The 12,044-nt window shown below is 56.6% G+C and overlaps 1 protein-coding gene across 3 annotated transcripts; it reads left to right on the forward strand.

Annotated features, from left to right (window-relative positions):
- The first annotated feature begins 2,950 nt into the window (after nt 1-2,950).
- On the forward strand, nt 2,951-11,903 carry TAF1C (TATA-box binding protein associated factor, RNA polymerase I subunit C). 3 transcript variants are annotated; one of them, XM_025427001.3, is made up of 15 exons: nt 2,951-3,072; nt 5,074-5,200; nt 6,505-6,586; nt 6,769-6,866; nt 6,939-7,028; nt 7,122-7,195; nt 7,789-8,027; nt 8,171-8,287; nt 8,375-8,492; nt 8,575-8,646; nt 8,825-8,960; nt 9,093-9,236; nt 9,979-10,153; nt 10,226-10,363; nt 10,460-11,903. In XM_025427001.3, the coding sequence occupies exons 2-15, from the start codon at nt 5,075-5,077 to the stop codon at nt 11,419-11,421; spliced, it is 2,571 nt and encodes an 856-aa protein (XP_025282786.1). In that variant the 5' UTR covers nt 2,951-3,072; nt 5,074; the 3' UTR covers nt 11,422-11,903. The 3 variants fall into 3 exon arrangements, with proteins under 3 accessions (XP_025282786.1, XP_048966590.1, XP_035572105.1); XM_049110633.1 differs by lacking the exons at nt 2,951-3,072; nt 5,074-5,200; nt 6,505-6,586; nt 7,122-7,195 and having other exon boundaries at nt 6,817-6,866; XM_035716212.2 differs by lacking the exons at nt 2,951-3,072; nt 5,074-5,200; nt 6,505-6,586; nt 6,769-6,866; nt 6,939-7,028 and having other exon boundaries at nt 7,134-7,206.
- Nucleotides 11,904-12,044: the final 141 nt, after the last annotated feature.

Raw genomic sequence — 12,044 nt, forward strand, 5'->3', positions numbered from 1 at the left:
TTTAAAAGATTTTATTTATTCATGACAGAGAGAGAGAGAGAGAGAGAGGCACAGACACAGGCAGAGGGAGAAGCAGGCTCCATGCAGGGAGCCCGTGAGACTCGATCCTGGGTCTTCAGGGCCACACCCTGGGCCGAAGGCGGTGCTAAACCGCTGCCCTCTTTTTTTTTTTTTTTTTTTTTAAGGGAGCTAGTGTTAGGGTAATCGATCACCAGGGTCCTTAAATAGGGAATAGGGAGACAGAGGCAGAATCAGAATGTTGGCATCACCGTTGCTGGCTGTAAAGATGGAAGGGGGCCATGAGCCAAGGAACACAGGCAGCTTCCAGAAGACAGAAAAGGCAAGAACCCCGATTCTCCCCTAGAGCCTCCAGAAAGGAATACAGCTCTGCTAAAACCCTGGTTTTTGCTCAGTGAGACCCATTTCAGACTTCTGATCTCTAAACCTGTACAGTGTTCTGTTGTCTTTTTTTTTTTTTAAGATTTATCTATTTATTTTAGAGGGAGGGGTGGGCAGAGGGAGAGGGAGAGAATCTCAAGCCGGCTCCCCACTGTGTGGAGCCTAACATAGTGCTCCATCCCAGGACCTTGAGACCATGACCTGAGCTGAAACCAAGACTCTGATATCCAACTGACTGAGCCACCCAAACACCCCCAATATTATGCTATCTTAAGCCACTAAGTTTGTGGCAATCTGTTACGGCAGTAATGGGAAACTCATATAATGGTCTTCATAATTTTTTTGCATATATATACCCTTAGAACAATTTTGAAAAACTATACATCTTCGATTTTTTGATCGCAAGTTTAAATATTTACAAAAGCAGCAATTTCTTATTGTATATTATAATCATCTTTCCAATGTTTCCACCAAAATCATGGAGATGCAACCTTCACCTATTCCACTTATGAAATACACCTCCAAATAATCTTATTGGCAAAGCCTACCCTCCTAATCAAACCTATCAGCTAAAACAGAATCACTACCTGTCCGAAACAGTCTGACTTTATTTTTTTTCAGTTTTAGTAAACGTGTTGACATTTTCTCAGAAGGACATCTCATTTCATGTCCCCTTCCATTGATTCAAGTACTCACCAAGCATCCACTCCCAGGTGTTTCGGGTGCAGGAGTGACCAACCAGGAAGAATTCCTGCCCTCGGGGGATTCCTGGGTGGCTCAGCGGTTTGGTGCCTGCCTTTGGCCCAGGGCGCAATCCTGGAGACCCGGAATCGAGTCCCATGTCAGGCTCCCGGTGCATGGAGCCTGCTTCTCCCTCTGCCTGTGTCTCTGCCTCCCTCTCTCTGTGTGTGACTATCATAAATAAATAAAAATTAAAAAAAAAAAAGAATTCCTGCCCTCATAAAGTGCCATCTGCATTTTTTTAAAAGATTTTATTTATTATGAGATATACAAAGAGAGACAGAGACACAGGCAGAGGGAGAAGCAGGCGCCATACAGGGATCCCGACTTGGGACTCGATCCCGGGTCTCCAGGATCACGCCCTGGGCTGAAGGCGGTCCTAAACTGCTGAGCCCCCTGGGATGCCCATGCATTCTGTTTCTAAGACAGCTGAGAAGTCATGCAGCCTAACCTAGAGTTGAAATTTCAAAGTGATAAAGCATCACATTTTCTTTTTTAAAAAAATGCTGCTTTAATGCTGTACACCATAGGTACAGAAAATTGCACAGATCATTTGATGAATTTTCACACTCTGAACGCATCCATGTAACTAGCACTGACATGAACATAGTATGGTCAGTTCCCAAAAGTCCTCCTTTTGTGTCCTTCCATCACTATTTCTTACTGAACCCACTTTTCTTAGTCTAATGGGAACTCTCTTCTGTGGGAACTCTGCTTTTTGTTCAGCACACAATTCTGGCAATACTCCACAGTGTGGAAGAAAGAAAATGTGGAAGGACAACTGTCTTATCTCAAGCACCTCCCAGATAAAACTGTATAGATGGAAGCTGAGAATTTGGAAATGGATTTTTAAAAAACAATTGCCTCAAAGCATGGTGCCTGGACCAGCAAGTAGCATCAGTATCACCTGGGAACTCATTGGAAATGCCAAATTCTTGAGTCACATCCCAGACCTCCTGAACTGGAAACTCTGGGAGTGAGGCCCAGCAAACTGGTGTAACAAGCCCTCCAGATTCTGTTGTACGCTCAACTTTGAGAGGTATTGGGTTAAGATAATGGTAAGATTTATGATTGCACAGTGGTTCTTAAAGTGTGCGCCCCAGGAGGCACAATCAGTATCACCTGGGAATTTAGATCAAATTATCAGGTCCCACCGCACCTAAAACCTATGTTACACCCTGTTCAGGTGATGCGATGCAAGCTAGAATTTGAGAAGCAATGCCTAGAGCTGTACTTGCTTGACCACTGGGAGGGCCTCATGCACTCTACGGATGCTGGTAACCCTAGTTGTAAAGACTGGTTCATAGGGTATGAGGACAATTAACTGGATTTCTACTCACTAATACAGTGTCTGGCTCATATTGGTGCTCAGTGCGTGTTTGTGGAATAAATTCAGTTAATACTTTTGTTACAAGGGATGCTTGGGTGGCTCCGTGGTTGAGCGTCTGCCTTGGGCTCAGGTCCTCGTCCTGGGGGGTCCTGGGATGGAGTCCCGCATCGGCCTCCCCGCAGGGAGCCTGCTTCCCCCTCTGCCTATGTCTCTGCCTCTCTGTGTGTGTCTCTCATGAGAAAATAGATTAAAAAAAAATTTTTTTAAGCGCTCAATAAGAAGCCTGTGATCTAGGAAGTTAGACAGAGATGGGATTCGAACCCGCGTCAAACTGGCCTTCACTATGGGCCCTTGAGACTGTATACTTCACCGACCAGGGCGCCGCCTCCACGCCCATTCCCCCTCCACCCGGGCGGTGGCGCTCTAGGGAGCCCGAGGAGGCCGGGCTGGGAGGCGGGACTTCCTGCCTTGGAGGGAGCACTTCCGGCACGGCCCGGAAGACCGTTAATTGCGGCGGAGGCGCCGTCCCATCGCGGGCTCCTTGGCGGCTCGCGGGCGCGGCGAGGTGCAGGTCCCCGAGGAGCGCAGCGGGCCCGGGCCACGTAAGAGCGCGCGCCGCCGGGACGGCGGGGGGGTCTCCGGGCTGGGCCTGCGCGCGCGTCCGCGGCCCCCACGCTGTGCGACTGGGTGGTCGGCTCCCCTGCCCCGGGGCGGGGCCGCGCAGGGGCGGAGCGTGGCGGCAGCGGTCGGCGCGGAGGCCAAGCCCGGAGACCCCCCCCGCCCCCGCCCCGCCGCCGTCCGTGGTCCGTGGTCCCGGGTCCCGGGTCCCGGGTCCCGGGGGCGCTCGCTGCTGCGCCTGTTCCCTCGCTGTCTGCGGGCCGCGGGAGCACAGAGCGAGGCCCCGCGGCGGCCCCGGAGCAGGTCCCAGCACGAGGGTGTCGGCCTCGCCGGCCCTGGCACACGTGGCAGCGCGGGCCCTGGGCGAGGGTGCGGGTGCTGGGCCGAGGCTTGCTGCCCGCCGAGCGGGGGGAGGGCGCTGGCTTCCTCGAGGCGGGGAGCGCAGCCGGGGGGCGGGAGGGACGCGGCCTCCGCCGCGAGGGTGGCGCTCGGCCCTGACCACCGGCCCGGCGTCTTGCCCGAGGCTCCTCCGAGCGCTCCCCTGATGCGTGCTGCCGCCCTCTGCTGCTCTGCCGGAGCACGGCGCGTGAGGGCGGGAGCGCGGCACCACCAACTCCGAAAGCCGTCGGCTGCGACCGTGCCCCGGGAGGAGAGCCCCGAGTCTGCGAGCAGAGCGGAGGGCAGGCCCGCCCGCCAGGCCAGGCCAGGCCGAGACCGCGCGACGGGGAGGCTGCCGCGCCGGGCCGCGCGCGCTTGCTCGTGCGTTTGGGGAGGGTTCAGCAGCCCTGACGGCGTGGCGGGCGCTCTGGACCAGCGAAGAGCGCGGGGGAAGATTTTTGTGGACCGAGACGAAAGCTCGTGTCTGCTGTGGATGCGGGAGGGCAGACGGGTTCAGCACTTGGACCGGGAATGGCACGGGGGCTCACGCTTGGTGGCCCTGGGGTGCTTGCTGTCTTGGCTGAGCCTCAGTCTCCTGAACCCCAAGATGGGGCACCAGGAGAATGGACATGTAGCCCGAGCCTGGCAGGTGCCTGTGTTCAGTAAAGCGAACTGTTATTCTTGTGGTTAATAAAACAAAAGGGAGGGCAGCCCGGGTGGCTCAGCGGTTTAGCGTCGCCTTCGGCCCAGGGCGTGACCCTGGAGACCCGGGACCAAGTCCCACGTCGGGCTCCCTGCGTGGGGCCTGCTTCTCCCTCTGCCTGTGTCTCTGCCTCCCTCTCTCTCTCTCTCTCTCTCTGTCTTTCATGAATAAATAAATCTTTAAAAAAAATAAAAGGGATGGTATGGCTGCTTATTTTTCTAGAGCAATTGGCGTTTGGCAAAACCCTTTGACATAAATTTATTTTTAAATTTTTTTCCCCTTTGACATAAACTTATTATTATTCAGCGCAAGGTCAATTGTATTTTCTGCAAAGTACCGTACTTGACAGTGGGAAGACCTATGAATAAGATTCTGTCCTGGCTTTGGGGGAACTTGAGTTGGTCTTGGGAATGCAGCCTGGGGTGTAGGGTGCATAGTCTACAATGTGTGATTGTAGCACAGGAGAGCTAGGAAGCTGCCCCATTGCTGCCTGGCTGACTTCTTCCCCTCCCATTCTCCACCTTGTTCATTCTGTGGCCTCCTAGCTGTTTTTCACATACTTTCCTGCCCCAGGATTTTTGCACTTGCCATTCACTCTTCCAGGAACCCACCTCTCAGTCATCTCCATGGTTCTGTTCCTCATTGGGTTCAGGCTTCAAATGCTCCCTAATGAGCAAGGCTTTCCCTGGCTGCCATTGCCCATCACCATCCCGTGCCTCATGGACATTAATATAGCACTTGTTCATATCTGGCAGTAAGCTGCATATTTATTTGTTGCTTATTATCTACCTCCTGAAATGAAATATGCTCTTGTTAGGGTATTTGTCATTCTCCCAGTAACCCTGGAGGGCATGATCAGATTCTTGTCTCTACGAAGGCATGACGTGTGCTTCTTGTTTTCCAGGATGGATTTCCCTAGCTCTCTCCACCCCACACTGTTTATGACTGGTCCCCTTGGTCTGAGTAATGTCCCTGACATGTCCTTCATGTGTAGCTGGAGAGACGCACTGACCCTGCCCGAGAACTCTCAGGTGAGGACGGCACAGAGAGCCTTGGCAGGGCCCCTTCACCGGCCCTCCTCTCCAGCACTCACACCCATTATCAGGAGCCAGGGTGGGGTGACATAGGCACTATGCCAAGACATAGGTTGAGCCACTTGCATTTGCAGGGGATACCCTGCTCTCCGCAGAAAGTTTCCTGAGCACAGGAGCACCTCTCCTTCAGTCTTCCTTTCCTGCCTTTGCTCAGCAGATGCTCACTGATCAGCCCCTACAGTGTACAGGGGGCCTTTTTAGGCCTGGGAATCCAGGGTGACTATGTCGGAGGCATCCCCTGCACTGTGGAACTTAGGGTTAGGTCCCATGAGACAAGTGACCAAAGGATAAAATCCTCACCCTGTGTGATAAGAGCTCTGCGTGAAACCCAGAGGATGCTCAAATAGCGCAATAGGCATGAAGCCGGGAGAGAAGGCAGGGTATGGGAGGGGAGGAGAGGCCTCCTGGGACAGGAAGGACAAGGTGCTTTCCCTGGAAGCCTAAACCATCTGGCTCCCACTTGGAGACAGGCTTGGGATTATTCCAGGGGTGAGGTGGGGTCCCCCGACAAGGAAGGGCTTAATGTCCAATTGGTCCCCTCTGGGAGCCCAGCTTGCCAGTGATTGCAAGTTTTGAGGCTGAGTTATCTTAGGCCAGCCCCGCACTGGGGAGTGGAGTGGCCTTTGGGTGCCCTGAGTAAGTCAGGTCTCCTGAGTAGAAGGGAGAATCAGGCGGCACTTGGGGCAGCCGGTGATGGCATGGGGCGGGGCCTGCAGGTTGGAAGCCGGGACTAGTACCAGGCTCCCAGCCCTCTTCTTAACCAGCTGTTTCCTGGGGTGAGCCTCCCCTTGCCTCTAGTGCTTCAAAGTGGCATGACTTGTACCAATGAGTTGATAAGATACATTCTTACAGATTAAAAGTAAATGTGAGATACCTGGCTGGCTCAGTGGTATTAGCATATAACTCTTGATCTCAGGGTCATGAGTTTAAGCCCCACATTATATGTGGAGCCTACTTAAGATAAAAATTTAAAAATAAAGGGTAGCCTGGGTGGCTCAGCAGTCTAGTGCCACCTTCAGCCCAGGGTGTGATCCTGGAGACCCGGGATCAAGTCCCGTGTCAGGCTCCCTGCATGGAGCATGTTTATCCCTCTCCCTGTGTCTCTGCCTCTCTCTGTGTGTCTCTTATGATTGAATGAATGTAAACAAAAATCTTTAAGAAATAAATAATTTTAAAAAGACACATGCCTGCGCCTGGCCTAGGACTGTATGTTCACTATGTTTCTGTCTGTGTTTCTTCAGAACGGGGTGCCGCGCTTGGCCACGGGCCTACTCTGGGAGCCAGAGACCCCGGGGCCTCTTCCTTTGCTGCCTCCTGGTCCTGGTAAGCATCTTGGTCCCTGGGGCTCCCTTCCAAGCTGTTCCCCATGTCACTCTGTCCCCCACCTCTCACCCAAAGTCCTTCTTCCCTGCTGGTGACCTCCTGTCATCTGGGACATCTGGCCCCACTTCTGGGCCCTTTCCACTCAAGTCAGACCCCTTTCCTGGCCTCAACTTTTCCCTCAGATCCCTGGGACCCTGGGGTGACTGCCCAGGACCTGCTTTTCCGGGGAGGCTTCTCATTCCGAAGGAAGCCCCAGGCAGTGCTGGATGTTACCGAACAGGTGAGTAGACACATAGTGGGTGGTGTTGTGCAGCTGGGGCCCTCCCAAGTGACCTGGCCTCCTCCCTTGCAGCTCAGTCGGTTCCTGTGGGACCATGGGGACATAGCCTTTGCACCCCTGGGGAAGCTGATGCTGGAGAATTTCAAACTGGAGGGAGCAGGGGTGAGTGACACCTGTCCAGCCCGGAGAGGGGGTTCCCTACTTCTTGTCGGGGTAACCTTGGGTGTGCGAGCTTGACAAGGCCTTTCCACACAGAGTCGTTCTAAGAAGAAGACAGTGGTCAGTGTGAAGAGGCTACTCCAGGACCTCGGTGGACACCAGCCCTGGGGGCAAGTGGCTAGTGAGAAAGGACGGTCTGGGCAGGCCTAGCTGGGGTGATGTGGAAGCAGCTGGGGCACCAATCCAGGCTCCCCTCACAGTTGTTTCCCCTCCCCCATGTGGTCAGGAGCCATGGTTCCTTATACCAAACTCCAGCTCTAAGTGGAAGAGGGAATTGATGAACTGCCGGCGTGACTGCATCTAGCTGTTCAAATATTGTTAATAGGGTGTATCTCTTTATTTTCTAATTTGCTTGGCTTAATTCCTGGGCAGATTGTTTCTAAGTGGCAGGAAGCTGGTTTACGATTTCAAGGAAAAAGCCAGTGTTTTTCCTGACGCAGCAGCAGAAGTCCTGGGAAGGGTGTGGTTGGCTTGGCCTGGGTATTTGGCTCCTCCATGAGCCAATCACTGTGGCCAGAGGTGACATGGGAGTGCCATTGCAGCTGGGGAGTAGGGAAGAATTATTTCCCAATGGAAGACACTCTAAGTTGATTAAAAAAAAAAAAAAAAAAAATGCATCTACTGGTTGGGTCTCTCCTGGGATGGGACCTTGTTCTCTCTCTCACCACCACAGCCTGATCTCCTGCTATTCTCTCATTCCCAGCTGTCCCTGGGCTTTCCTCAGCTTCCGACAGCGCCGATTCTCCATCCTTGGGGGCCCTGTCCTGGGCAAGTCAGTGGCCAGCCTTCTGGGAGAGCTGCTGCATGAGGAGCTGGCTATGCGGTGGGAGCAGCTGCTTCTGGATGATGCGTTCACGGGGGGCGCTCTGGCCTGGGTGCCCGGCAAGACGCCCCAGGTTGGACAGTTGGTCTACCCGGCGGGAGGTGCTCTAGACAAGCTCTGTATCCTTTCTCAGGGGCAGGAGGGGGTGGAGGAGGCTCTCTGGTGGAAGAGGTGCTCTCGGCGTGGTCCAGGAGAATGGCATGATGTCGGGGGACTTGGGAGTGACCAGAGCTCATATGCTTATCCTTAGCCAGAGGGCCAGATTTCCAAGAGGTCAATCTGACCCCAGATGGTGACCCTCAGGCTCTTGGGGACCCTGGCCACATCCAGCTTCGAGGACCTGTCCGGCAGGTGGTGACCTGCACTGTGCAAGGGGAATGTGAGTCCCTTGGATACTTCCCTCCCCTCTGCCTCCGTCCCTGACTGGTCTGCCGCCTAACTGGCCCTGCCTCTCTCTATCCCTCAGCCCTGCTGGCTGTCCGCTCTGACTACCACTGTGCCCTGTGGAAGGTCAGTAAGCAGGGACACCCCGCCCCTCTCCAGGTGCTGCAGGTCGGGAAGGGGGCCTCAGGGATCAGCCTCAGGTGAGGGGCTCAGTCGGGCTGGTCTGCACGGAGATGGGTGTGGGTAAGGGGCAGGTCAGCTGACCCTGCTTGTGCCCTGCAGCCCTCACCTGCCTGGGGAGCTGGCTGTCTGCAGCCGTTCTGGAGCCGTCTGTCTGTGGACTCCCCAGGATGGGTAATGTCCCTTACCTGTGAAAATCCTCCACCGCTGTAAACAGCTACCCTAGAACCACAGCCCGTGCTCCCTGTACAGCATGTCCTGCATGCTGGGTCAGGTCATCCTTGTGTCCCCCACGGCCTCCCCCACCAACATCAGCCCATCTCCTCACCCATGACTGGCCTGTCTCCCCAAGGCTGCAGCAAGTCTACAAGGACCCCGAGACCCTTGTGTTCTGGGACCCCTCTCCCTGGCGTTGGGCAGACTTCACTGCTCATCCCCGGGTGCTGACCGTGGGTGACCGCACGGGAGTGAAAATGATTGACACTAAGGTGAGCAGAGGGGACCATTACAGGCCTAGCAGTGGGACAGAGCAGATGCATGGGGGAGGGCCTGGTCGGGGGAGGCAGGGATCCTGCCATAGCTCCAGGCTGTGGGAGGGCTGACCTAGGTTTCTCCCCCAGGGCCCACCCGGATGTGGCCTGCTGCTATTCCGTGGGGGAGCGGAAGCATCATGCCAGAAAGGGGAACGTGTCCTGCTGACCCAGTACCTGGGGAAGTGCGGCCCTGAGCCTCTGCTTCCCACGGTCCATCTCATCTGTACCCAGGTGAGTGGTGCCTTCTCCCTCCTTTCCCTGTGCGCTGCGTCAGATGGGACAGCTGAGACATGGGGTGTCAGGGGAGCATGTGTGCAAAGTGGGGCAGTTTCCCTGTGTGTTCAGGAAAAGAAGAGGTCTGAGGGTCTGCCTCCCATCCCCCTGAGCCCTGGGGTGTTAGCCTGTGTGTGTCAAGCACAGGTTCCGGGGTTGGGCGGGTTTGGGGAAGGCCAGGTGGTCTCTGTATGACAAGACTGCTCTGCGCCTCTCCTGAGGGCCGCTCCCAGCAATGCACCAGGGCAGTGGCTCCTGTGGGGTGCCTACACAGGACAGAACAGATGTGAGGGTGGTTGCGGTGCTGGGACAGCTCTGGGACTTGAACTCCTCTTGGGAGCCACACAGGGCCCTGTAAAGGCCACGCAGAGCAGCTTGTCCCATCAGACACTTTCCTTGTGCCTTGGTCACGCCCCCTTCCATCACCATCTCCCCCCACCTCCCACCTCGGTCACAGCCCCCCTGGGTCATAGCCTACCCCTACGAAACCCCACTCACCCCCACTGTAGCCCTTCATCTAGCCTTGCCCCCCCACATCTCTATCACATTCTCCTCACCATCCCATCCCCCCACTTCCCCATCACATCCCCCCCACCCATCCTGTCCCCCTACCTCTCCCATTACATCCCTCCCCTCCTCGGTCATGGCCCCCCTGGGTCACACCCCCCCGCCCCATGTCTTGTCTCCTATGGGTCTCCAGTTCTCGCTCTACCTGGTGGACGAGCGCCTCCCCCTGGTGCCCATGCTGAAGTGGGACCACGGCCTCCCCTCTGCTCCTCTGTGGGCCCAGCTGCAGCCGCCACCGCGCCCCGGGCACCCACAGCCACTGCTCCTGGGGGGCCAGGGCGGGCACCTGCAGCTGCTGCACCTTGCAGGTAAGGCTCGGGGCACAGGTGGCAAGTGTGTGGGAGGGTGGGCAGGGCCTCAGCCATGTGTCCTTCCTCCAGGAGAGGGGGCGTCTGTACCCCGGCTGGCGGGGCCCCCCCAGTCTCTCCCTTCCAGTAGCGACTCCCTCTCCGCATTCCCCCTGCTGGAGCCCAGGAGTCAGTGGCGGCTGCAGGAGCGTCTGAAAGCACCAACCATAGGTGCGCCGGGGTGGGGAACGGGTCCAGGGGGGGCTTCGCCCTAGGGGGGGCTTCACCCGCCCCAGGCCCTGGCGTCACTGTCCCTCCTGTCTCCAGGCCTGGCCGCCACCATCCCGTCCTCGGCTTCTGAGCCAGTCCTGTCACTCTTCCAACTCTCTGCGGCTGGGGATGTTTTCTACCAGCGCCTCCGTCTCCAGGCAGAACCCAGGCATCACTCCCGTGCACCCACAGCTTCCTGGACTCCCCAAGCCACTGCCTGCTGCAGCCGGTGGCTAAAGACCCTGCTGGAGGTACCCCCGACTCCGCCTGTGTGGGCAGCACCCACTTTTTCCAACCGCTGTCTGCTCACCCAGGTGGAACCAAGCAAGGTGGAGCAGAAAGTGCCAGAGGGTCTCCGAGCAGCCATGGCTGAAGGACGGTTGCTACAGCAGAGGGACCTGGGCTCACTCCCCTCTGCGGAGCCGCCCCCCGCCCCTGAGCCAGGCCCTGAGAATGAGCTTAGTGCACGTTTGGAGGCAGCCTGGGAAGGCCAGGTGGCTGCCTGGTGGGAGAAGCAGCAGGGCAGGAGCTCCGGGCCCAGAAAACCACCTAAGCGGCACAAGCGCCGGACTCAGCTGTCCAATACTTTCTCCTCACTCAGTGGCCGCCTGGACCTCTCAGATGCCACCAGCCCCCCTCACAGCCCAGACCGGACGTCATCTGAGGCCAGGCCACAACCCCTGGTGACCCCACCCTCCCAGGAGTTGACTCAGGAGCTGTGGGCTCAGGGTGTCCCCTCAGAGCGGCAGCAGACCCTCCGGGACTATATGGCCAAGCTGCCAGTCCAAGGGGATGCCCCAGGAGAGGTCTCCTCATCCCTCTCCCAGACTGCCACGCCCTCCTGGCAGCAGACCCTGCAGGGTGGTGCGACCCAGCTGCCACCACGAAGGAACCCCCCTAGAGGTGCGGCTCTCCCGTCTTCCCAGACCTCCAGCTTCCAGGCCACCCCCTCCAGGCAACAGACACCTGTCCTCTCCGGCTCTCAACGACACCGGAAGAAGCCCCGCATGGGCTTCTGAGAGCCCAGGAGAGCTGCTCCCCCACCTTCGGAGAGCCCTTCATCCTGGACCAGTGGTGCCTTGCACAGCTAGAAGCTGGGAGGTGCAGAGAACATGCTGCAGGCCTTTCTGCTTCTGGAGTCGGGGGGACAACAGAATGGTGGTTTCTCCTGTTTATGCTTTTGCTAGAAAATCATTCCAAAAGGCATGTTGAAAGGCCCTGGTGACCCTGTCCTGAAAGTCAGTGTCTTTGGGATTCCCTCCAAGAGGCAGTGTTATGCTTCAAAGCAGGGGCACCAGTCAAGCCGCTGCAGGGGAGCGGGGGCCTCCTGAGTCCCCCGTTGGTGTTGGGGTGACGGCGCCACCTCCTCACCTGGAGTCTGCAGCTGCTGCTGCTGCTTAGTTTTTGTTCAGCAGTTTCTACCAGGATCTGATGTTTTGTAGAGGGAAGCACTCTGGACCCACATTTAGGGATTGAATAAAGCTGGCAGCTGAGCATGGTTTAGAGTGATCCAGTTTCTGAGACCAGCAGTGTCCCCTCACATGGCCTGGGATGTGTACCGCCTACATTCACGTCCTCGGAAGCCTTTCACTCAGTGGAAGATTTTGCTCCCCTGGGGGCAAAACAGCCCCTCAGAATATCA

Source organism: Canis lupus, chromosome 5 (assembly GCF_003254725.2).
Source record: "Canis lupus dingo isolate Sandy chromosome 5, ASM325472v2, whole genome shotgun sequence".
Classification (NCBI taxonomy): domain Eukaryota; kingdom Metazoa; phylum Chordata; class Mammalia; order Carnivora; family Canidae; genus Canis; species Canis lupus.

Excerpts from the sequence above, each read along its gene's own strand:
- TAF1C (XM_025427001.3), top strand. The coding sequence starts at position 5,075 with ATGGATTTCCCTAGCTCTCTCCACCCCACACTGTTTATGACTGGTCCC. Across the intron at positions 7,196-7,788 it reads GGTGGACACCAGCCCTGGGG|CTGTCCCTGGGCTTTCCTCA; the intron begins GCAAGTGGCTAG and ends TCTCATTCCCAG. Across the intron at positions 8,647-8,824 it reads CTGTGGACTCCCCAGGATGG|GCTGCAGCAAGTCTACAAGG; the intron begins GTAATGTCCCTT and ends TGTCTCCCCAAG.